The sequence below is a fragment of the Tenrec ecaudatus genome, chromosome 4 (genome assembly GCF_050624435.1).
Source record: "Tenrec ecaudatus isolate mTenEca1 chromosome 4, mTenEca1.hap1, whole genome shotgun sequence".
Classification (NCBI taxonomy): Eukaryota; Metazoa; Chordata; class Mammalia; order Afrosoricida; family Tenrecidae; genus Tenrec; species Tenrec ecaudatus.
Window position 1 is genome coordinate 205,760,330 of NC_134533.1, and position 23,276 is coordinate 205,783,605.

A 23,276-nucleotide genomic window follows, 5' to 3' on the forward strand; every position below is an offset into this window, starting at 1 on the left:
TTATGTAAAAAAAAAAAAAGAAAAAAAAATGTATTATGTGACAATAACAGCATAAAAGATGGGAGCTAAATAGAACACTTATAAAATTCTTACGTGATATGCACATACATGCGCATGACATATATGTGAAAGAATACAAATTCAGAGTGGGCTGGGCTAAGGATGCATATGATAACCTCCAGACTGATAGTTCGAAAATAAAGAACAAAACACAGAAGTTTACTACATACCACCCAGCTAGTCAGAGAAAGGCAGGGGAGGAAATAGGAGCAAAGAATACAGAAGACAAAGCATAGCAAGAGGGCAGACGTGAACCAAACCAAGTTGATGATTACAGGAAAATGGAAGCAACATGTGCACTAGAAGATGGATTTTTAGGCATGAATGAAAATTGAAGGCCCAATTTGGTGCTATAGATATGAAGACAGGTATATTCACAATAAAAGAAGGGCAAGCAACATAGACAGTAGGCACTAAGCATTAGAATAATACCCTACCAAATAAATTTCAATAAAAGGACCATTTTCAGAGATGGAGACTTCTCCTAACCATAAGAGGAACAATTTATTAAGAAGATATACATTGACCTTTAAACTAAGTGACCCCAAAGCTATTAAAATACAGTGGGGAATGATGTGTTCACACACCTTCTCTCAATAGTTAATAGTGTGATGATTAAAAAGTATTAGATAACATACAAACTTGACCTAGTTTATATATTCCATGTAGAACACCACACTCAACAGCTATAGAATGTGCACCCTCTTCGAGGACAGGTGGAGCAATCATGAAGGGGAACCATGTTTGGGCCACAAAAGTCACCAAATTCAGAAGATTGAAATGTTACCAAGTATGTTTTCCTTTAACTGTAATAATTTTAAAATAGAAATCAATAGCAAGGGGTTTATCTAATCCTCTGAACACTGCCATCAAGTCGTGCCTACTCAGAGTGTGACCCTACAGCACAAGTTCCAACAGCCCCTGTGAGTTTCTGAGCCTGCCACTCTGTAAGGGAGGCTTGGGGTGGGGATGTGGTTCACCCTCTGGACAGTGACTGGAGGGCATCCATGAAGAGTGGAGAAGCTTGGAGAAGCTTGGAGGTGGTGAAGTCCTTTGATAAGCTGGGGTGGGGGAGGAGGAGCGTCCCGGCCTAACATCCTTGGTTCAATCCATCTAAGTTAATGACACCCAACAGTTGTCATCTGAGCTCCCTCAGCCCAAGAAGTGAGAGAATGCTGGATGCTTCAGTCTTAGCACAGACAGTCTGCTGTTCACTGTATCTGTAACTCCTGGTCAGCTACAGGTAGTAGCAGTGCTTGTGACTGGCCTCTGTGGCCCCAGCCTTGGAGGGCTGCGTTGGCCAAGGGAGTGAGTTCCGAGTTGCTGTGGTTGAGTGTTCCACCCTGTGTTCCACTGGGAAAAGAGCACAGACTAAGAGGTCAGAGGTCTTGACCCTATTTGGGCTCCAGCCATACTACCTATAGTTGATAGACTTCTCTTCTCCAAGCAGAGATTTCCATATTCCTAAAGCTGGGTCACCTCTTCTGATGATGCTTTTTCCTCACAAAACTCTCCTAAGAACCAAGGAGCTCAGTGGAGGCGGAGGGCCTCCCAAACGAAGATCTTTCCAAATGTGAGGTGTACACCACGTTAGCCTGGTTGCAGTCTCCTGCTAGGTGTGGGTGTCTGTGAGCTTGAAAAGTCTTTCACACTCGAGTACAGCAGTTCTCAACCTGTGGGTCACGACCCCTTTGGGGGTGTCAAACGACCCTTTCACAGGGGTCTCCTGATTCATAACAGTAGCAAAATGACAGTTATGAAGTAGCAATGAAAATAATTTTATGGTTCCGGGTGTCACCACACGAGGAACTGTATGAAAGGGTCAGTCATGGCGTGAGGAAGGTTGAGAACCACTGCTCTCGAAGTTAGTTCGCTTCCGTGCCCCACATCTTTCCAGGACTCAAAGCGGCATTTGAAGCTCTAAGATTTACGTGTGATCGTCTTAAGTGGTTGGCTTGGTTTCAGAGCTGAAATATTAATTTATTCAGAGCTAGATCATTCTCTTTTGACTCTGCTTTAAAATAAGTTTTGTGTTATCTGCTGGCACCCACAGTACTGCCGGGTTTTTGAGCCCTGCTAGCTTTTAAGTTTGGGAGTTGTGTGCTGCATCTGAAGGGTTAAGTGAAATTGATCGACAGCATGCCCTATGCGCAGCAGAGTGCAGTCCCAAGAGGCCCCATCTGCCTTATGATGACCCACAGTTCCCTCTGGACAGGCCTCCTGGGATGGGCTGAGGAGCGTCAGGGCCCCTTGGGGATTCCAGCAGTTGCAGCCTCGGCTCCATCACCTACACTTGGCATCAGGTCCACACCTAGCAGCATACTCTAGGAGGGCTGGCAAGTCAACGGGGCTCCGAGGTTGGGCGGAATTTCTAAGAATCTTGGCAAGTTGCCGTGACAGCACCAGGCGCACCAGGATTGGGTGGGTGTGGTGAGCGCTGGGAGAGAAGAGAGGGCTCTGAGGTGAGGAGTGGCCATTGAGTGACAGCTGTTTTCTTCCTCTGAGGGGCTGCTCTTCAAATGTTTGACAGGAAGGGGGTTGCTGAGTGCTGGCTGTGGGAGGTGCAGCTGGTGCCTCAGAGTGGAGTGGAGCGAGGAGACCCCTGGGGTCAGGCCTAGGCCAGTAGGGTGGGGTGGGGTGAAGGGAGCTAGCCTGGGGCACTGTGGTGCCCAAGCCAGGGAGGTAATTGTGGACCAGGGCCTGTTAGCTGAGAAGGCAAGAGCTGTTGATTTGTTGGTCTGTAGCATAGACTGAATTTTCATTCGTTGCTTACAATTGTTACTAATCGGTTGGGGGCGTGGGGGCTTAGGATAGTTTGGCAGGCCCTGGGGTAGATACCTGATGGAGATGATTTCATCCAGTCTTCCTAGTGCAGGAGTGAAGTTAGTGTTGACTGACTCCTCCGTTTTTCAGTGAGGCGCTCAAGATGCAGAAAGCCTTATCAATTGTCTGAAAATCTCACTAGTCTGTCTCCAGAGCCCACAGGGCTTTTCCCATCAGTTGAAGCCCTTTCTCTGCCTGGTGAGAGGGACCCCCCCTCCCCTCCTGTGGGGGGTCTGCCCATGCTGAGTCTGGACTGCTCTAAGGCTGCTCCCATCAGGCTTTCCGGGTTTCCTATACTTCCCACAATTAATTACCTGAAAGCCAACTAGGGCAGCGGTTTCTTCTTCCTAGGAAAGCTACTTGTGAGCAATTCCCATTGTAACTCCAGTGGGCCCTCTGGGTCCTGTTGGTGGAGGGTGGCCAGCTCCCTCAGATCCCTAACTCTCCCCTTGATGCTGGTTGCCGGTCCCTTGTCCCCTGTGCCTTCTTAACGGAGTCTGATGGCTCACAGAGGATACTTCACACCCACCCTGTTCTTCAGGGTGGGGCGCCTCTTGAGAGGCAAAGACCGAGGAGGGTCTCTGGCCAGGGCCACTCACTGAGTGGGGCTTTGGCTGACCTTCCTGCAGGTAGTGCTTGGAGGCATACTCCATAGGTACGCTCAGGTCTGGCTTTTTCCTTGGGCCCACCTTGCTCCTCTACAGCCACACTGTGAGCAGGCAGCTTCATCTGCCGGTTCATCTCAGGCAGTCAGGCCAGGCCCTTAGCAGAGGGAGCTATGTGGGTGCATAGGTAAGACATGCCCTGGGGTTGCTGGTGCCTTCGATTGTTTGTTTTTAATGATTTTGCAACCCTCCCAAGTCAGACTGGTAGGTGTGCTTCTTGTCCTTTAAAATCTAGAATCTGAGACGTCCAGCAAGTACACCTACCTCTTAAGCAGCAAGCCTGCCACAGAACGAGGCACTGACGGCGGTCTGGCTCATTTGATTCAGTGATCTCTTTCATTCAGAGGAAGGGAGCTCAGGATGAGAGAGCCCATGCTGGTGAAGAATCACTCTTTAAGTGTGTTAAAAACCAAAACATCAGGATTGAAGCCAGAAGTCAGTAACTTTTAGCATGCAGCCTGCATGGACTCTTACCATTGGAAGAAAGATTCTGCAGGAGGCATGAAGAGATCCGTTGGTAGCCATGGGAACAAACCCATTAGAGAGAGAAGCTCTTCTCTCTTCAAATAAGGACATGCAGGCAAAGGAAGGTGTACCTTATTCCAGGATACCTGGATTATTTAATTTTTAAAAAATATTTTTATTAGGGGCTCATACAACTCTTATCACAATCCATACATACATCAATTGTGTAAAGCACATTTGTACATTCATTGCCCTCATCATTCTCAAAACATTTGCTCTTCACTTAAGCTCTTGGCATCAGCTCCTCATTTTCCCCCGCCCCCTCCCTCCCTGCTCCCTCCTCCCTCATGAACCCTTGATAATTTATAAATTATTATTTTGTCATATCTTGCCCTGTTTGACGTCTCCCTTCACCCACTTTTCTGTTGTCCGTCCCCCAGGGAGGAGGTCACATGTAGATCCTTGTAATCGGTTCCCCCTTCCCAACCCACCCTCCCTCCACCTTCCCAGTATCGCCACTCACACTACTGGTCCTGATGGGATCATCCACCCTGGATTCCCTGTGTTTCCAGTTCCTATCTGTACCAGTGTACGTCCTCTGGTCTAGCCAGACTTGCAAGGTAGAATTCGGATCATGATTACTTTATATGTATTTTTTCCCCAGCTTGTATGGGACTCCTTGTTTTTTGTGTGTTGTTTTTAAACAAAGATTAATGGCATAATGAATTGAGTTTAGGTGATGGGAAATGAGGTGACCTGGGCATCTGTGTTCAGCTATTTCCAGTGTAGAACCTGCATGATCCCCTCTATTCCTTGTAACGGATTCTTACCAAGCAGCTGCTATGGGCCAGGATTGTAATAAGGAACCCATATGAGAAGACAGCGGATGGGCATAGCCGACCTCTTAGTTCCCCGGGCTATGAAGTAAGTACTAGTCAAGCAAGACCAATGCTGAATGCTGTGGGCTCTTAAGGCTTAGGTGCTGACTCACCCAAGCAGGATAGGGCCTTGGGGAGTGCTGGAGGCTTTCTGAGGGAATAGCTTATCCAGAGGCCTAGAGCTGAAAGAGGTCACAGTCTGGAGAGACCGAATGACCTTTGGGATGGCTGGAGTGCTGAGTTCAAGGTGGAGGCTGTCACAACGGAAACAGGAGACCAGCGAGAGCATACATGTGTCTAGGCCATCGTCACTGCCCTCATGCCCAGGATGGGTTTTCTGTATAAATGGCCTCAGGCCCAGTCTGAACCGACTTGCCTAGTCCAGATTCTGTTCTCAGCCGATCACTCAGCCCACTCGCTGAAGGCTAGGAATGCCTATTTTGGACATGGCTGCCGCCACCAGCGATGGGCAGGCTTTTCTAGTTCACGTCTCCTCTCAGACTGCCATTGAAAGCAGTCAAAGGTGTGAAAAGGTGAGGAGTGTTTTGAGTGATGATCCTGAAACAGCAAAGTCTTAGCAGAGAGAAAGTTCTGGGATGGGGGCTAGGACTTAATTTAGCAGTACGTGCCCACACTAGTCACACTGTAATCTGCTGATTTAAAGGGTGGGCACTAAACCCAGGGAATCTGCCAGAAGGAGGACAGTGTGGGGTTTGTGGTCAGCGTCACAGGACAGTATACGTGTCAACTGCTGAATGAATGGAAAACGGGTTTGCTCTGGTCAGTTTCACCCAAATCACAACCAAAGCATTTGAAAAGTACAGGCCAAGATTGAGAACAGAGGGGGAAAGAATCATGATCATATAAGGGATACCCCCACCCCCTTCTCCCCCCCCCCCAAAAAAAAACTAGCAAAAAGCTGAGCGGAGTTTTTGTAGAACGCATCCCACCCACCCCAAAGGAGCATCAAGCAACTCCCTCTGAGTGAGTGTACCCAGTGGGAAGGTGCTCTCTGGTCACAGTGAAGTTTTTCATAAAAGCAGTTTCGCTTGAACCTTGTTTTTTTTGTGATGGCCGATTTAAGAGGAATTGTGTTTCCTGCTTGGGGAACACAGCCTACAGGGACAGCACTATGGGGAAAACTCAAGTGTATGAGTGGTTTCCTTGTTTTAAAAAGGTGAAATGGCAATTGATGAATAACCTTGTTCTGGACATTCGTCAGCCTCCTGAACTTGTAGTGTGTTTGGAGTTCGTCCCACAGTTGTTAATCGAGCTTTCTATTTAGAGATTCTGAAAAGATTGCATAACAGCGTGTGACATAAAAGGCCTGACTTGTGGCAGATGGGGGACTGGTTTTGCCACCACGACAATGTACCTGATCATGTAGCCATCTCAGTGCACCAGTTTTTGGCAAAAACCAGCATGCCTCTCTTGCCCCATGCACCTAACTCATCTGACCTCGCTCCATGTGACTTCTTTTTGAAGAGGGACATGAAAGGACAGTGATTTGAAGACATAGAAGAGGTGAAAAAAAATACAAGGGAGGAGCTTGTCAGTCATCCAAACAGATGAGTTTGAAAAATGTTTCCAAGATAGAAGCGCAGATTTGACAAATGTATTAAGTGTAATTGAGGGTACGTTAAAGGTGATAAGGTTGTTTTGTAAGATAACTTAAATACATAGCTTTGGGGGAAATCAGGGTTTTGGGTGTCCTATTAAGAGAGAAGCAAAGTATGCATGCAGCAAAAAATGTCATGAAAAAGCATGGCTGTGACAACACACATGCACTAGTTCAAGCAAAGGCCCCCATTCCGTTCTCTCTTCTCCCCTTTACCAGCATTGGTCCCATCCAGCTCTGACGTCCTCATTGGGGTGGGGGCATTGCTGTGCTCTTCGTGACGGTAGCCTTTTCAAACTGTCTGCAAAGCGTGGAACCTACTGAGGGTGCTGCTGACACACACACACACACACACACACACACACACACCCCGCACCCCACCCCCTACCTCTGGGCCTTTTCCTCTTAGGAAAAGAGAGTGTCCTTGGCTTTTACTGGCTTCTTGAGGTTGAGGTAGAACCAGCAGGAAGCTGCACCATGCGTTTGATGCACCATGAGCCAAATTTTTACCCCCTTAATTTGTGTGTGTGTGTGTGTGTGTGTTCTTACATACTACAGTTGAGTTGTTTTTTTTAAAAATTTGTTTTCTAGCAGGGAGATGGAAAGTAAGTGCTAGCCTCCTACAATAATATATAAACATAAACATATATTTGAACCAAAGGCCTTTTCCTTCTGTTTCATCTCCTTTATGTTTGCGCCGGGGAGTAATCTTTCCGCCTGAGGAAGGCTGGCTTCCCCAGCGCGCCAGTGGGTCACTTCTTCAGCTTCCCCCTTCCCTTTGCCTCTGTTTCCCGGTGGGTTTCTGAGCCCCTGTTTTACGAGGGGTCGTAGTGCTAGTGGGTCTTTTCTTTCACTGCTGCTCAGTTGAGGTTTTTTGGGTTTATGTTTGCCGTCTCTTTGCGTAGACTTCATAGCACAACAGCCCAAGACAAACCCTGTCTCTAAATCAGGATCTCTCCAGTAGCCCACTTATTTGAGAAAGGAAGAATCCCAGAGCCACATGGGTCACCGTGTGCATCTGTGGGGTCCTGTTTGGTCTACCCGCCCTTCCACTGGAGTGTGACCCGGCTGTGGCCGCCTGAGTGCTCTCTACCATGTCTTGTTGGCTGATGCTGGCCCCATGTTCTGAGGATGTCGAGATGGGGAGGGGCTTCTCTGCAGATTACAGGGCAGTGCCCAGGCCCTTGGGACCTCCACACAGGGCTCCTGGGGTTGGCTGGGCCTGGCTGGGCACCTCTCCTTGGAGCGGTGCTTTCTGGGAGGCATGAGAAGATGAGCAACAGGGGTGCTGTTGCCCCTTTTGTACTCCTGGGTGGGGGCGATGCAGGAAATCCAGAAGGCTATGGCCAGTAGGCACTTTCTGCTTTGGCCCGCCCTCCCTGACGCTGGTCATGTGACTCCTTATCCTGAGCCAGGAATCATTAAAGTCAGACAGCTGCCTGGAAAGAACCCTTGATTTGGAACCTGGTTAATAACCTAACAGTATCACGCACGGTAGAGCCAGGCTTGGTGTCTTTTTCTGTTGAGTCTCAAGTTGGACCTTAGTGAAATGGAGGTGCAAATTCTTGTCTTGTTTAGACCAGGGATATAAAAATGCTTGGAGGTCTGGAAATAAAAATGTAAATACATACGAGGTTTTCTTCTGTGGTAGGTAGAACAAGAAGGGGCAAGTCTTAGACTCGGGGTGTCCTATAGGAATACAAGGCACTCCCCTAAAGTTACACAGGCTCCGAGCCTACTACAGCTACTGGTGGGTATGGCAGGGGTGTTGGGCTGGTGCAGTCATGGGTGAAGTATCACCGATGGTGACGGCAGACTCAGGTTGTGCTTGTTCTTGGGGCTACCACTTGGTGTGCTCTGTTGGTCCTTCTCCTGGGCCCTGTGAGTACAGTATGGGGGGGCATCCATTGCCCTTCTCCTGGGTCCTGTGAGCACAGTATGGGGGGGGGGGGAAGGCAGCCCATTGCTCTCCAGTCAGGACCTACACAGCCATTTCCTCTGACCCTCTCAGCCCTTAGGCCTCGGGAGGGTTGCTACCAAAACCTTGGGCTACAAAGTGTAAGAGAAGGTGCCAGCCTGCTGAGTGGGGAGAGGAGCAGCAAATGGAGGAGGAGAGCAGTGCAGGGCAATGAGGTTTGCTGCTTTTCCTTTGAGCTGAAGGGATGGGAACAGTTGGACATGGCTCAGGAAGAGTGTTGTCAGCCACTAGCTGGTGCAGTGGGGATGTTGGCCAGGGGGCGGGGGGTTTGAGGAGTGAACACAAGCCAAAAATGGCTCCAGTGCCCACCCTGAGCCTGTAGTCTGTTCATCTCGACCTTCTGGAAACGAGCTGTTTCCCAGTGCAGCACATCCCACCTTTGGTAAGTGTGATGGTTCAGGTTGTGTGTCACCTTGGCTTGACCATGAGTCTCCGTGGCTTGGCTGATATTGTGTGATCCAGCTCCAGTTTTCTGAGTGGATATTAGCTGCCCATCTACTGAAAATGATGGGGAAAGAAACCCCACAAATAGCTGGAACGATGGTGTGTGCTTATGCATTGCAGGACTTCATACACTAAATTCATCAATAGTTTTCAGACACAATTCAGTCCCAATAAAAAGTCCAACAGGATTTTTTGCAGAAATGGAGCAACTAATCCTCAATTTTATATAGAAAGACTTGAGACTCACTCGAATAGCCATTCTTGAAGAGGAAGAGCAAAGTAGGAGGACTCGCACTTCTTGACTTCAAGATAGATTACACAACTACAGTAATCAAAACAGCCTGCTACCAGTTTAACGAGACTATAAACCAGTGAAGTAGAGTTGAAAATCCCAGGGAAAAAATCCAAGCATCTGTGGTCAATAGATTTTTGACAAAGGAGCCAAATCCATTCACTGGGGAAGGAACAGTCTTTCAACAACGGTGCTTCACAAAATCAGGGTTCTGCATGAAGAGACCAAATAAGATCCCTGCCTCAGTCTACAAACAAAACTGGTTCAAAGTGGACCAACCACCTAAAGGTTAAATCTAAAACCATAAGTTTTGGGGGGAAAATATTGAAAGCAAAACCTTGGGATCTAATTTTATTTTTAAGTGATTATCAAACACAGCAGCAAATTCACAAACAAGAGAAAATAAAACACGACTAAGACCTTGTAAAAGTTAATAGTTATGCTTATCCAAAGACTTACTACCATACAATCCAACAAGACCTCTGGTGGATGGATATATATGCCAAGGAAGGAAGAGACATGACATGACAAGCAATGTACCCCCTGTTCATCACAGTGCTGTTCACAATTACCAAAAGGCACAGGTTCTGAGCAGAGACTCGTCTGCATAGGCCAGGGCTCAGCTCCTCTGAAGACCAGGAGAGCTAGATGGTGCCTGGTGACCGCTAACCACATCTCTCTTAGGGTCTTCATAGATGGGCCCTAGCAGAATAGGAGAAAAATGTGTGAACAGAATTTCAAATTCCCAAACACATCACAAACAGGCTTGCTGGACTGCTTGATACTGCAGGACTCCCTAAGACCATTGTTGAGATACTCTTCAAACCTTGAACCAGAATCTTTGAAATCACCTTTTAACCAAGGAAGAGATTAGCTCACAAAATGGCAACTATTGCCCATAAGTGAAGTGCTTCTCTTAAAACTATTTGAGACCAAATGGTCAACAATTAATTTAAAACGATGATGAGAAGGTAAGGGACCAGGTAAACCAGACAAATGGGAATGGAGCAACTAGACTGAAACTAAAATGAGAATGTTTACTCATTTTGAAGACTGTCACCAACCAGACTGTACAGAAAGTGTTGAACTTCTATGTAAATCTTCCTCCAAACTCAGTAAAAGTTATATTTTTTTTCATGTGAAAGCTATTTTTCAATCACACACTGACGTTGATAACAGGAGGCCATGGAGAGAAGTGAGATTTTCTGAAACTGAGGGCCTGTTGAAATGGGCAGGAGTTATTTTTTCCTGAGCAAATCGTGGTATAGGATTAATTGGGAGACTTGTAGGCTCCTCTTGATACCTTTTAGCCCCAGGATCCTCCTGTATGTCCCCCAATTCGGATGGGATCGTGCCAATTTAAAGCCCCTTCGGCTATTCCCAAATGTGTGACATTTGAGAAGTTTCCCCAATTGCTTTATTAATGTCTCTCTAATACCTAGATTCAACCACTGAACATGGTTACACATTTGTCCTTCACATCTGTACGGTGCCTTGTGATTTCCAGGCTACCATCATATGCAATGCTGTATTGAACCCCTGGTAGAAGAGGTCTTTGTGTGGGACAGATCCAGGTGTTCTGACAGAGAGTCCATTGTGGGCCTAGGATAGTCAAGGTGGCACCTCCTTTCACCCTCTTCCTGCTTTACTTCAGAGTTAACGAGGAGATTGGTGCCTGTAAATCTGTTCTGTCCAAGTCAGTAATGGTCCCTGCCAAGTACTAGGCCATTCAGAACGATGTAAAATCCATTCTGAGGGTGTGAAGCCACAGCTTTGTGATAAGAACTTCAGTCAAGGACCCTTCTGTGGTGCTGGCTGGTGTTACAGTGAGCCAGCCACCAACCAGCACCTGCTCGTGCTTTCAAGCCTCAGATTGTGGTCGCTTTGCTGTGTCCTGATGGCCAATATTGCAACATGGTCAAGAGGGAGTTTGTGCAGGAAGAATGGTGTTAAAGCACAATCTTGTACAAGGTCCTACAGCTTTAGCAGGGGACTCATTATTTGTTTGTTTTCATGAGATCAAGTCATGGTTTTCAGATCATGAATCTGAACTAAGACTACCCTATTTGTACTGACTCAGGGTCAAGATGCACCCAGGCACAAACCATGTGCTGTGTTTCCATTGTAACACTCAGCACAAAAGCCCCCTCTCCCGTGTTGCTCAGGGCTGTGAGTCTGTCTTGAGGGTGGCCCACTCAGTGTTAGGTGAATGGCCGCTTCTCCATGCCCTCCATCGCAGGAAGCTCACGAGGCACAGAAGCCCCAGATCATTCCAGGTGTGATTTGCCCGGGTAGCCAGACAGTGATTGCTACGCCCCTGTTGGTTGAGACAGACAGGCTGGCCATGCAGAGAGAGGATGTCTCTGAGTCACGACCAACACTGGCTCATGCTTCCGAGTCCCTGCAGCTGATGCGTCTGTTGCCTTGCACGACTCCTCACTTCCAGAGGGCCAAGGTGGAAACAAACAGCCCTTCCAGATCCAGGGGATGCATTCCAGGGCCCTGAAAAGTGGGGTGACTTAGAAGCAATAAGTTAGGGTCCTTTCTAAATTTGGTTAGAGTATGGCTCCTGGCAGGAATTCCAGTTTCTAAGCACTTGCACAGCCCGTGGACAACCAGGAGTTGAGGGGAGGGAGTGGGGAGAGAATGAAATGTTGGCTTTAAGTGGGCTGTTGCTTGTTCACGGGCTGAGTTGGGAACTTGAGGTCCCTGAAAGGAGGTGGTGCTGAGTTTGGAGTGGAAGCGAGATGAGATGGGGCACAGAGGCCTCCTGCACAAGAATCCCCGGGAGTTTGTGTGTCCACACTGCCTGCCTGGACCCTCTGCTTTCTCGGCACTTGCTCACTGCACTTATTAAGCCTATAAGTCACTCACCTTGGCTTCTGTAACAAGGCTCCTTGTATATGGAAATGGGGTCTTCACCCTCCAGACTCTGTCTCCTGGGGCAAATGCGGGCTGCTGTGTCTATGCAGAGGTCAAGGATTGCAGGCGTGGAAGGTAGCGTAAACAGTGGGCCATTGGGAACGTGGCCACTCTGCGGCAGCGGTTCCCATAAATGGACAGCGAATACTGTTGCCTCTCTTCTGTTCTTCTCGGTGTGGGCGGGGGTGGGGTTGGTGGTTGGTGGGAGAGCCTGGCCTGAGTGAGATGCAGAAAAGTAGCAGTCCTTCACCGGTGCCTGAGCGCCTGCCCAGGAGACTGGCAACCTGCTGCGGCCTCGTCCAGGGCACTTGGGTTAGGCAAAGGGCCCAGCACCCAATATGAATACAGAGTCCCCACCCCCCCAAAAAAAAAGTATTAAAGTGGTGGTGCCTTTGACACAGCCCAGCTGCCTTGGGGGCCTTAGCTTGGAAACATGATGCCAGGTGTCTGAGGGTGCCCTGGAGGAGGAGGGCTGCGTCCCTGGTGGGAGGTCCCAGAGCTCCACCATGACACCACAGGTGTTGGCCTGGGTGCCTCGAGATCCCTGTCACAGTGCAGGGTGCTCCTGGTCTGGTCAAGGATGCATGCGTGTTGGTGTGGTCTCTGCAGCTCTGCTACTACAGCCTTGCTTGGGAACACACTTTCCCATGTCTGTATACGTGTTAGGCTCCTGTGACTGCTCACGTGGCTGTCCTTGATGCTGTGTGTCCTGCCACAGACTGTTGTGCAGCAGGACACATGGCTTGCGGGGCAGGTACCCAAGGCTACCCTAATGTGTGCTTGTTCTCTTGGCCTCCCGCAGAGAATTCTCTAAGGAAAGAGAGAAGGCGAAAGCCAGGGGCGATTTCCAGAAGCTCCGGGAGAAGCAGCAGCTGGAAGAGGATCTAAAGGGCTACTTGGACTGGATTACCCAAGCAGAAGATATCGATCCTGAGAATGAAGAAGAAGGAGGAGAGGAAGGCAAACGGAATAGTACGTAGTGCCCTTCCTGCACGTGACTAGCCAGGCCTGTCAGACAGCCAGCAGCAGGCGTGCCTTGTGCCTGACTCAGTTTATGAGGTAGATGGATGGATGGATGGCCTCCGCTCAGGCAGCCGGAGCAAGTGTACTTATGCAGCCCAAGGCTTGGGGCTGAGTCCCACGGAGGAAGGTGGCTCTAGGGTGGAGGGGTCAGACAGACTCTCCGTGTGCCCCGGGGCCTCGGGAAGCCTGTTTCTGTGAAGGAAGAGAGGAGATGGTGGGAAAACAAATCTTGAACTGTCCCACAGGAGAGGAAGTGACCCTGTGCTCTCTGAATTGATCATCATCACTCTGCCTCTAGGAAGCCCATGCTTAATGCATGGTGGGTTGGGGAGAAGCCAGGTCACCCTGGCAGGCGGTGGGAGGCTGGGAAGAGGCATGAGATTCATGGGCAGGAGCCCCTCCACCTGGAGCCACGCTACGTGCCCGAGCGCACTGTGGAGAGCAGGCGGACCCTGGTGTCCACTCAGCCAGGGGAATGAATTGTCACTGTCATCCAAAAACATGGGGTCACCATGAGTCAGAATGGACACCATGTCAGTGAGTTCGGTTTGGGTTTGAGCCAAGCAAAGGATCTCTTTGATCATGTGGTTGTCCTGTGGCCGACCTCTGGCTCTCCTTGAAACCAGCCATCTGCAGGTACAAATAGACATCAGAGTGCTGCCGCGAAGCCGACTCCCACCCAATGTGTGAGATGGAGCTCTGAGCAAGGGCCAAGGGCGGGTCTCAGGGGCACCCTCCGTTGAAAGATGGGGAAGCAGAGCCCGCCGCAGCTTGTGGACGAAGGCTGAGCAGAGCCCTCGCATGCCCTGCATTCCTTTTACAAGGCCCTGTGCCGGCCCCCAGAGAGCTCTGCGGTGGAGAGGACACGGTTTACACCTTCGTGGAAGGTCAGGCCTGCACACAGCTCTGGGCAGCACAGAAGGGCAGATTGAGTCTCAAGAGGAGGTCAACTGCATGCTCGAGGAGCTCAGTGAAGGAAGTGGAGCTAGGAGAGAGCCATGGGGACAACGCAGTGATAAGAAATGCCTCTGACCAGCAAGAAAGGCAGGAGTGAGGAATAAACACAGGGCCAGACAGGTCGTGGTGGGTTGCCCATTTGCTCAGAGGGCTTGTGTGTTGGAGTTAGTGCAAGCAAGCAGTGCATCAGGCGAATAAACATGTGCTGCCTGGAGACCGTGGTGTGTGGAAACTGAGGCTAAGAGACCAGGGCCACCCCAGCAGAGCACTGACCTTGCTCGCCTCCCTGTCCCAGCTTCGTCCCATGCCATACCCGCTGCTGCCTCAGGGGCCAGCTGGGCACAAACCAGAGTGAGATCAGCTGTCTGGAAGCTGGGCGAAAGTTTCTAGAGTTGACTACATCTGTTGGACGCTCATTTTGGAATCCCAAACTCCAGAACCTCTGTGCTCCCTCAACAAAGCTCTCCTCCCCGGGCCTCTGAGCCAGCCTCACCTGGCTCTGGGCCTGCAACAACCCAGCAGCAAGCCCTATCAGTGCGGCCTGTGCCCAGACTGCAGCTTCGATGTTAACCCCCCCACCCCACCCCCACCTATAGCCTGTGTAAGCCATCGAGGGCTGTCCCTCCTCGGCGTAAAAGATGGGCACAGGCCCCTCTCCTTTAGGGTTCCCAGCACCAGCTGTGGGCCCAGACTTGTGTCTGTGGCCTGGAATGGGAGGGCTGAGAGTTTTCTCAGGACGTGAAGCAGCCTCTTAGGGCAGTCCCACGGCGTCAGTGTTTTATCTGGCCTAGCACTTTCGGCGCTCAGTCAAGGTCTGTGGAGAACCTGACTGGGTAATGACAAAGCAGTGTTGCAGACAGAAGGCAGAGAAGCCCCTGGTGTAAGACAAAGCGGAGGTGCTCACACAGTAACAGACATGGGTCAAGGAGGCAGATGCTGGATGGTGGGTGCAGGTGGGTGGGTGGGAGCACCACGAAGCCTGCATGGAAGAGGTGACTTTCTCACTGAGTTCTGAGACATGCACGGCCTTTGACCAGAGCAGTGATCACGTGAGCAGGGGTAGGAGGTTATGAATGTTCCAAGTCCTTAGCTACATTGTCTACTGGTTTCATTAAAGACAGAAATTCAGCCCCTTTAAAAGTGATAGATTACCAGAACTCACATTGTCACTGGGCCTCTAAGCACCGTGAAGCCAGCGGCTCGGTTTCTCTGGGGCGTCAGCATTAGGGCTTCTGCTGTGCACAGTAATGCGTGGCTCACAGTGATGATCTAACTGAACGTCTGGTCTGCAACAGTGGGAATTTTGAGGGGCACCTTTGTTCTTACTGCATGCTGCTTACCAGCTGCTGGGATCTCCCGCCAGGTGGGGCTCGCAGTGAGCGTTGCCCGGTCCTCAGATTCCCAGGGCCTTGGCAGTATGGCTTTTCAGCATGGACATCACTCCTGCCAACGCAGACCACGGCTGAACATTAGCTGACCTGAGAGGAGGGCCCCAGGTCCCCTCCCCATTGTAGATCTTGGCAGCCCAGTGCTGCGGGGGCCTCCCGTGGTGACAGCGTGTCCTTCCAGTCACATCCATAGAGCTCTAGAGGAGCGGGTGGGCCAACGAGGCCCCATGGCCCTCCGAACCAAGCAGACCTTCAGTGATTCCAGGTCACGGAGGTGTTCCCAGGTATGGCTTGTTCTTCTCTGGGGCCTGCCCTCGGGCTAGCAGGCTCGGTACTCCTTGCCAGACCACCTCCTATGCCTCACACCCCCACTGTGGTCTCCTGGCGGGGCGGGGTGGGGTGGAGCCCTCTGCCTTGTGCACTTTATCTGCCCTGGCACAGCACTCACAGCAACGCTATAGGACAGGGGAGCTGCCCCTGCGGTTTCTGAGACTAACTCTTTGCAGGAGCAGAAAGTTTCATCTTTCTCCCACAGAGCTGCTGGGAGTTTTGAACTCCCAACCTTGCAGTTAGCTCAGTGTATAACCACTATGCCACAAGAGCCGCTGTGAGTCAGAATGGACTCGATGGCAGTGAGTTTTGTTCTTCAGCTTTGGGGCTTAAGATGATGGCTGACATGTGTCTTGTTCACCGTGGCCCTGGGTGTACGTTTCCTCCCTGGCTGTGGATGGATTTAGTGACAGAGAGGAAGCCCTGGCTGAGGCTGGGCTGAGTCTGGACGAGCAGAAGGGCCATGAACCCTCAGCAGATATGGCTCGTGCTGGATGGCACTTAGATGCCCCTTCTCTGGAGGAGTTTGGGATGTTAGTGCCATGCAAATTACCCAGCCTCTCTGAGCCCCGGTTTTCTTACCGTCGAGGAAGAGATGAAGATACCAGCTCACCCATGGGGGTGGGGGTGTCGTCATGAGTGTTGACCGTGCAGTGAGTGAGAGACATGCTTGTAGCAGTGGTAGCACTTGCTGTGATTGTCATCAGAAGCGAGCAAACTTGACCGACACGGTCTCTTCCCTCTTTGAGTCCACTAGATCTCTGCGACATCTTTTAGGGTCATTTCTATCCTTTCAAAATGCCTGTTTAGAAATTGTAAGGTTCTTAAGTATCGATAGAAAACAAGCTTTCTGGCGCCAGAAGCTTGTTTCTAGTTTTTTGGTATTTGACGTCAGAGAAATATGTCGTCAAACCAAGCACTTGGAGATACATTCACGTTCTCTCTTCTCTCATCTGCTCGGGGTCCCTGCTGGCCTCTGTGTTGCCCATGCTGACCTCCCTTCCATCTGACTCGAGGGCTGGGGTGGACCTACGTGTGACTATGCTCTTTCCGAGCTCCCCCGAGCGAGCCCTGGGTGGTGTCCGCAGCGGATGTCAGGCTGGCTCAGCTGTCGAGTGGCAGGAAGGACGAGGCCATCGTAGCCGCTGTGACAGACTCTAGCTCAGTGCCTCAGGGACAATGGCATGGACAATGTCAGTGCCACAGATCTGTGCTCTGGACACTGGTGGAATCATTAGCTGAGCACACGGAAGTCCCCTACGACTTAGTTCCTGAGCATTTGGGGAATCTTCAAGGATAATTTATTTAACTTCTTGTTGAGTTTCAAGTGGTTTTGTTGTTGTTGTTTAAACTCTGCCAAATCTCCAAGTGATTTTTGAGATGTATGCAGCTGCTTTGGAGTGAACAATGGAGTTTTCATAGGGACATTAAAATTTGGAAGCCTAAAATTCTATTTTAAACTTTCTCATTGTCAGTGATTAGTGAAAAATAAATAAATAACTAAAAGGCATGGGAAATTGTTTTACAAGGGAGATCATTCTAAAATTCTGGCCAGAAAAGCTGAGCACTTTCACCCCGGGAAAGATTAACTATCAGTAATCCCATCAACAGGGTGTTTTTAAGTGAATGCAGACCGGAACCCCTTGCTCTGCCTCTCATCGGTTGTGGACACTGCCTCTGGGGTGGGTGGGGGGCTGTGCCCCCCCTACAATTTGGCCCATGCTTGGTGTTTGCGCACAAGGCTGCCGTATGTGGGGGCCGGTGACTGGAAAATTCGATTTGGGATGAGTAAGGTGCTTGGAAGCGTAAGGTAGGGAAAGGTGCTAGTCCTGTTTCAGAAGGTGGTATTTTTAAAATTTGACTCATAAAAGTGCTTCCCTCACAATTAAACTACCTCAAGGGTACTAGTTGAAAATTGGAAATGTTCTGCTAAAAGCTGTCAAGCAAACAGCCGTTCCTGTGACACACGGTAAACATGTGTCCAGGCCAAATGACCCCTGTGGAGAGGCAGCTGACAGGCAGGCCCTTGCTGGGGCAGTGGTGGCAGTGACTGTTTGCCGTGAGTGGTTAACAGAGACGCGTTCACCTCTTCCACTGCTGCGTGGCTCCTGCCGGGTGCCCCCCTTTCTGAAAGCCAGTGAGGGAGGGACTTGGGATTGTTGTCCGCCCTTGGGCTGAAGAGCAGTGGACATTCCAGCTGGCCTCGGGGGCTCCCAATCAGGGCTTTTCGTTTTTACCTTCTAAGACAGCTTTTAATGACAAAAGCAATACTTGCTCACAGTAAACGACTCATATAATAACCAAAGAACATAAAGTAAGAAATAAGCTCCCCGGTGGTGCTTACAAGTTGGACCATGAGCTGCAAGGTCAGCAGTTCAAAACTACCTGTCACTCCGTGAGAGAAAGACCAGGCTTTCTACTCCGGTAGAGAGTTACCGTCTTGGAAACCCACAGGGCAGTGCTACCCTGTCCTGTAGAATCAACTAGAAGGCAGTGCATTTGGTTGTGGTTTCTCGTTAGAGGACCAGATGTAGCACTCAAGGACATGTTCCTTCTGAGTTCATTCTGTGCACATAAGAACAGACAGTTGTGTGTAGATGGTGTGCATATAGGTTCACACCATGAAATCTCCAACACAGATGGCTCTGTAATTTACGTTTTAAAAATTTTAGCTCTATTCCGTGCTTTCAACAACATTCTGACCACTTTCAGTGAATCACCATGATATCTTTGTAGCTCTGTAGCACATGGGCTTGAACTTCATTTCAGGCTTCTCTGAGCCACGTCTTCTCTGCACTGAGCACGAGGGGCAGCAACAGGGTCTGATTCTGCTCCCTCCCCGTTGCCTGTCCAGCACCTGTCACTGTGCTTGTCACACTGTGGGCACGCACGCAGTGACTGTCACATAAAAGACCGTCGAATCATGTTACCAAACATTTAGTTAGGGTTTTCTCTGCAGATCCAATCAGTTACATGATGGGCTGCTAACGACAAGGTCAGTGGCTCGAGCCCACTATCTGCTGTGGAGGGAAAGAGACACCCTGTCTTGGGCACCCCAGGGAGCAGGTCTCCTCAGCTCTGTATGGTCTCTACCAGTTGGAACACACTGGACAGCAGTGGGTTTTCAGCGGAGCGTGCCAGGCACTGCTCAGAGGGCACTGGTGCATTCAGGAATCATTCTCTGTACAGCTTGGTGAGACAGGATCTTTATAAAATCATTTTATTAAGGACACATACAACTCTTATCACACTCCATACATACATCAATTATGTAAAGCACTTTTGTACATTCAGTGCCCTCATCATTCTCAAAACATTTGCTCTCCACTTAAGCCCCTGGTATCAGGTCCTCATTTTCCCCCTCCCTCCCTGTTCCCCCCTCTTGATAATTTATAAATCATTATTTTGTCATATATTGCCCTGTCCGACATCTCCCTTCACCCACTTTTCTGTTGTCTGTCCCCCAGGGCAGAGGTTATATGTAGATCCTTGTAATCAGTTCCCCCTTTCCGCCCCACCCTCCCTCTTACCCTCCTGGTATCGCCACTCCCACCACTGGTCCTGAAGAGATCATCTGCCCTGGATTCCCTGTGTTTCCAGTTCCTGTCTGTACCACTGTGCATGCTCTGGGCTAACCAGATTTGTAAGGTAGAGATGGGATCATGATAGTGGTGGTGGTGGTGGGGGCGGGGTAGGAATCATTTAGGAACTAGAGGAAAGCTGTATGTTTCATTGTTGCTACCCTGCACCCTGACTGGCTCCAGGGAAGCCCAAAGAGGCTGAGTAGCTTCACAGGGCTCTGTGACCATTGAGGGGCAAAGCTGGGGCTGTAATGCTTCCCAACCAGTGTGCTTACCTGCCGGCACACTTACTTGCGTGCTCCGGTAGGAGAGGCCTCAAGAAAGCCTTTTGCTGGGGCAAAGAGAGGATACCCTTCCTAAGAAACACGTGGGGGCTTCAAAAAGTTTGTGGGGAAATTGAATGAAAGAATATTGTCTTTTTTTCTGCCAACTTTGTGAAGATCTCTCCCCAAAGCATAAACCAGTTCACATCCCCACCAGTCGTGTGTACAGTGTTCATTTCCCTCTGACATGCCTTCCGCTGCCCGCTGCCCTGCGGTTCTCCTCCCTATAGTGTTTCGCCTCTGTGCCAAAGATGAACCAGCTTGGCATGTCCGTGGACTCACAGCTCCCAGAGAGGGTTAGTGACCCTTAGCATCCTAGTGCCTCTGGCCCGGTCATTGGAGAGTCGTAGTATAACAGTCACAGTGAACACACACTCACATGCGGAGACCATGCCACCCAAAGCTGAGTGTGCTGGCTTGTGTTACCGTATTTATCTCTTAGCCCTATGAGATCTAGGTATGACTATTATTAACATCTTACAGATGGGGAGAGTAAGGGCTATTCAAGTTTTGTAACCAGGCCAAGGTCAGCCGCCAGTAACCACAAGTCAGGAATGGGGGCCTGGTCTGCCTATTAACCTTCACATGTCTTCCCACGTGGACATGCCATCCACTGGTCAGTCTCCAGGCCTCCTGATTCTGCTGGAAGTACCTTTTCCCTAACTTGCTTCTCCATTTTTCCCCCTAACTTCGGATTTGTAATCATTTTATTGGGGGCTCATACAACTCTTAACACAATCCATACATCCAGCCATTGTTTCAAGCACATTTGTACATATCTTGCCATCATCATTTTCAAAACATTTTCTTTCTACTTGAGCCCTTGGTATCAGCTCCTCAGTTTTTTCGCCTCCCTCCCTATCTCTTCCACCCTCCCTCCCTCACAAACCCTTGGTAATTTATAAACTATTATTATTTTTTCATGTCTTATACTGACCAGTGTCCCCCCTCACCTACTTTTCTGTTGTCTTCCCCACTGGGTCTAGTTCCCTTCTTTAATGGAAGGTCGTCCATGAGAACTTGGTCTAGAGTGGATTGTAGTTCGGTCCTGTCATGCTAGTTCCCCACACAGCGAGCTTGTGTACAGCAGAATGAGGTGCTGCTACTCTGTTCTGTGCCATCCTCACAAATAGCGCTCTCTTTGAGCCCCCTGCTGCAGCCACCGTGCCAGCCCACCTGGGTGAGGGTGGGTGAGGTGGCGGTTTATTGAAGACAGGTTTAAAGATGGGCATCATAGGGAACAGTTATGGAAGCACACTTCCCTCTACCGCTCAGAGCCTGAATTGTAGGTTTCCACTGAGGAGGAAGGAGGACAGTGTCTGATGGACTAGCTGAGCCGGGACTTGGGCTGCACCAAGCCTGCTGAACTTGCCACGTGCGCCCCTTGTTTTGCATTGCTCTTGCTGCCCTCTACTGTAGTGTAATGTAATTGCCTGTGTTCGACCTGAAGGAGTTACATTGGCGGACTTGCTGAAAGAGGATAAGAAGAAAAGGAAGTTTTGCTTTCGGCAAAGCAGGGCTAAAGATCACGGTAAATGCCTGAGAGTGAGCTTCCTCTTCCGCAAACTCTTTCTGAAGATCTTTGGGGCCTTGGCTTGGTCCATAGGCATCGTGTGACGTGCATGTGCCTGTGTGTGTGTGCTTGCTGAGTAAGATGCCTGTTTTAGCTGCTTGATTTCTCTGACGCTTGGCCGTACTCTTTCTTTGTCTTTCCCCCAAATGCGCACCTCGACCAGGACAGCATTGCACCCTCCTTTTGCTTTGGCGGTATTTTTGAAAAGAAGCAGATTAACCAGCTCACAAATCCATTCAACTCAGCTATGACAACTCTTGGACTGGAAGACAGACTTCTAAAACACCTTTTCCTAAGAGCTCCTGTTTTTGTTTTTTTTCAGTATCTAAACGGTTTATAGATTTCAATAATGCTAATTTGATCATTTCCCCCCCAGCCCCACCCCCAGATTCCATATTTCATGTGGCTTCTTGGTCTCCGGTTTGGCTGGTCTGCCCAGGCAGGACCATGCTGCAGCTGGTCAGGACAGTGTCAAAAATGCAGTTCAGAATACACTTCTGGGGGTGCAAAAACTAGGGGGAGAGCGCTTGCCTTTGCTTAGCAGACTGAGGAAAGGACTCGTTGAAGTTATAGGCTGTTTCTGAAATAATGTCCAACATCGTTCCTGTCAGAAACTCACCGATCCGCAGCCCTCCCCTGGCAAGGACACCCAGTGCAGCTGACCAGCAGCTCAGAGCTTTGCTTGTGACTACGGGCGCCACCGGCCCAGGGACTGCCACCAGGTGGGCTCTGACCAGGGACTGCCACCAGGTGGGCTCTGACCAGGGACTGCCACCAGGTGGGCTCTGACCAGGGACTGCCACCAGGTGGGCTCTGACCTGGGACTGCCACCAGGTGGGCTCTGACCAGGGACTGCCACCAGGTGGGACAAGCTGGAGGGCAACTCCACGGAGCAGAGTCGGACAGCAGGCATACAATGCCGGGAACTGGGCTTGGACAGCCCACAGGTGATCTGATTGAGGGCCCAGTCTCTTCTGAAGGCCTCTGTTGGGAAGAAGAGAGATCTTGAGAGATAAAAGCTCCTCATCATTGGCCCCACGAAGCAGATGAGGAACCTGGCTGAGATTGGGTGGATTGTTAAGGAGATGAAATGGGGACAAGCTCCTGGGCCGTAGTTTTTGCTACAGTTTTATAAAGGAAAGGCTGGGCTGATGCTATTCCTGAAGGCTTGGTCTGCAGGGAAAGTGGATATCAGCTAATGGTGACATTTCCCCATGCCCTTAAGGAATGATGTTTCTAGAGACCAACTTAAACCCACATCTCTGGGTGAGGAGTTCAGGGTAGCCATGGCTTCGGGTGAGTAATTCCTAGTCTCAGAAGATAAGAGGAGCCATCAGGCACCTAGATGCCCACCCTCCTGATGGGAGCTTGGGTCTTGTGACTGTTGAGATAGTCTGTGGGTTTATAAGATCTGCGGGGGCAGAAAGCAGCCAGGTAGTTTCATGAGGCCATCAGTGAGGATGGCTTTTATTGACTGAAAGGACCATCCTGGTGAAGAGGGGCACAGAGGCCCATGTTTGGAAACTGTACTCCCTGTATCATTGGGTCCTACAGGAATAGTTGCCGTCTGAGTGTGATTCTTGCTTTAGACCGAGAACTACTGGTCCGACCTTGACTTGTGTCTCCAAGCAGCACGAGTCAGATGGTCTCTGTAGATCAAGCCTGCTGTGAGTGGCTCCTGGGCACTTCTGCAGGGGATGGACGTGGCAGTCATAGTTGCATCATGGCATGGTTTGTGCCCATCGTAAAAATAAGATGAAAGCACAGAATCTCGAGTTCAAACCCCCTTTCCCCGTGAACACAGCTGGGACTGATTACAGCTCACTTGCCCAACCAGAAACCCACCACCTCTTTGAAAGGACAAAGCTAGAAGCTTTGGGCTGCAGGACAGGAAGGCAAGTGCAGAAAGAACTGCCCGAGTGTCTCAAAGTCCATGGAGAGAGCAGAGTAGTGAGG

At 49.9% G+C, this 23,276-nt stretch overlaps 1 protein-coding gene across 3 annotated transcripts in view; it reads left to right on the forward strand.

The window, feature by feature from the left end:
• CACNA1D (calcium voltage-gated channel subunit alpha1 D) overlaps positions 1-23,276 on the forward strand; it is a 351,497-nt gene that overhangs the window by 228,708 nt on the left and 99,513 nt on the right. For all 3 annotated transcript variants that reach the window (XM_075549013.1, XM_075549014.1, XM_075549011.1), the window contains exon 9: positions 12,948-13,117. In XM_075549013.1, the coding sequence (XP_075405128.1) occupies positions 12,948-13,117 (170 nt within the window). The remainder of the gene's footprint in view (positions 1-12,947; positions 13,118-23,276) is intronic.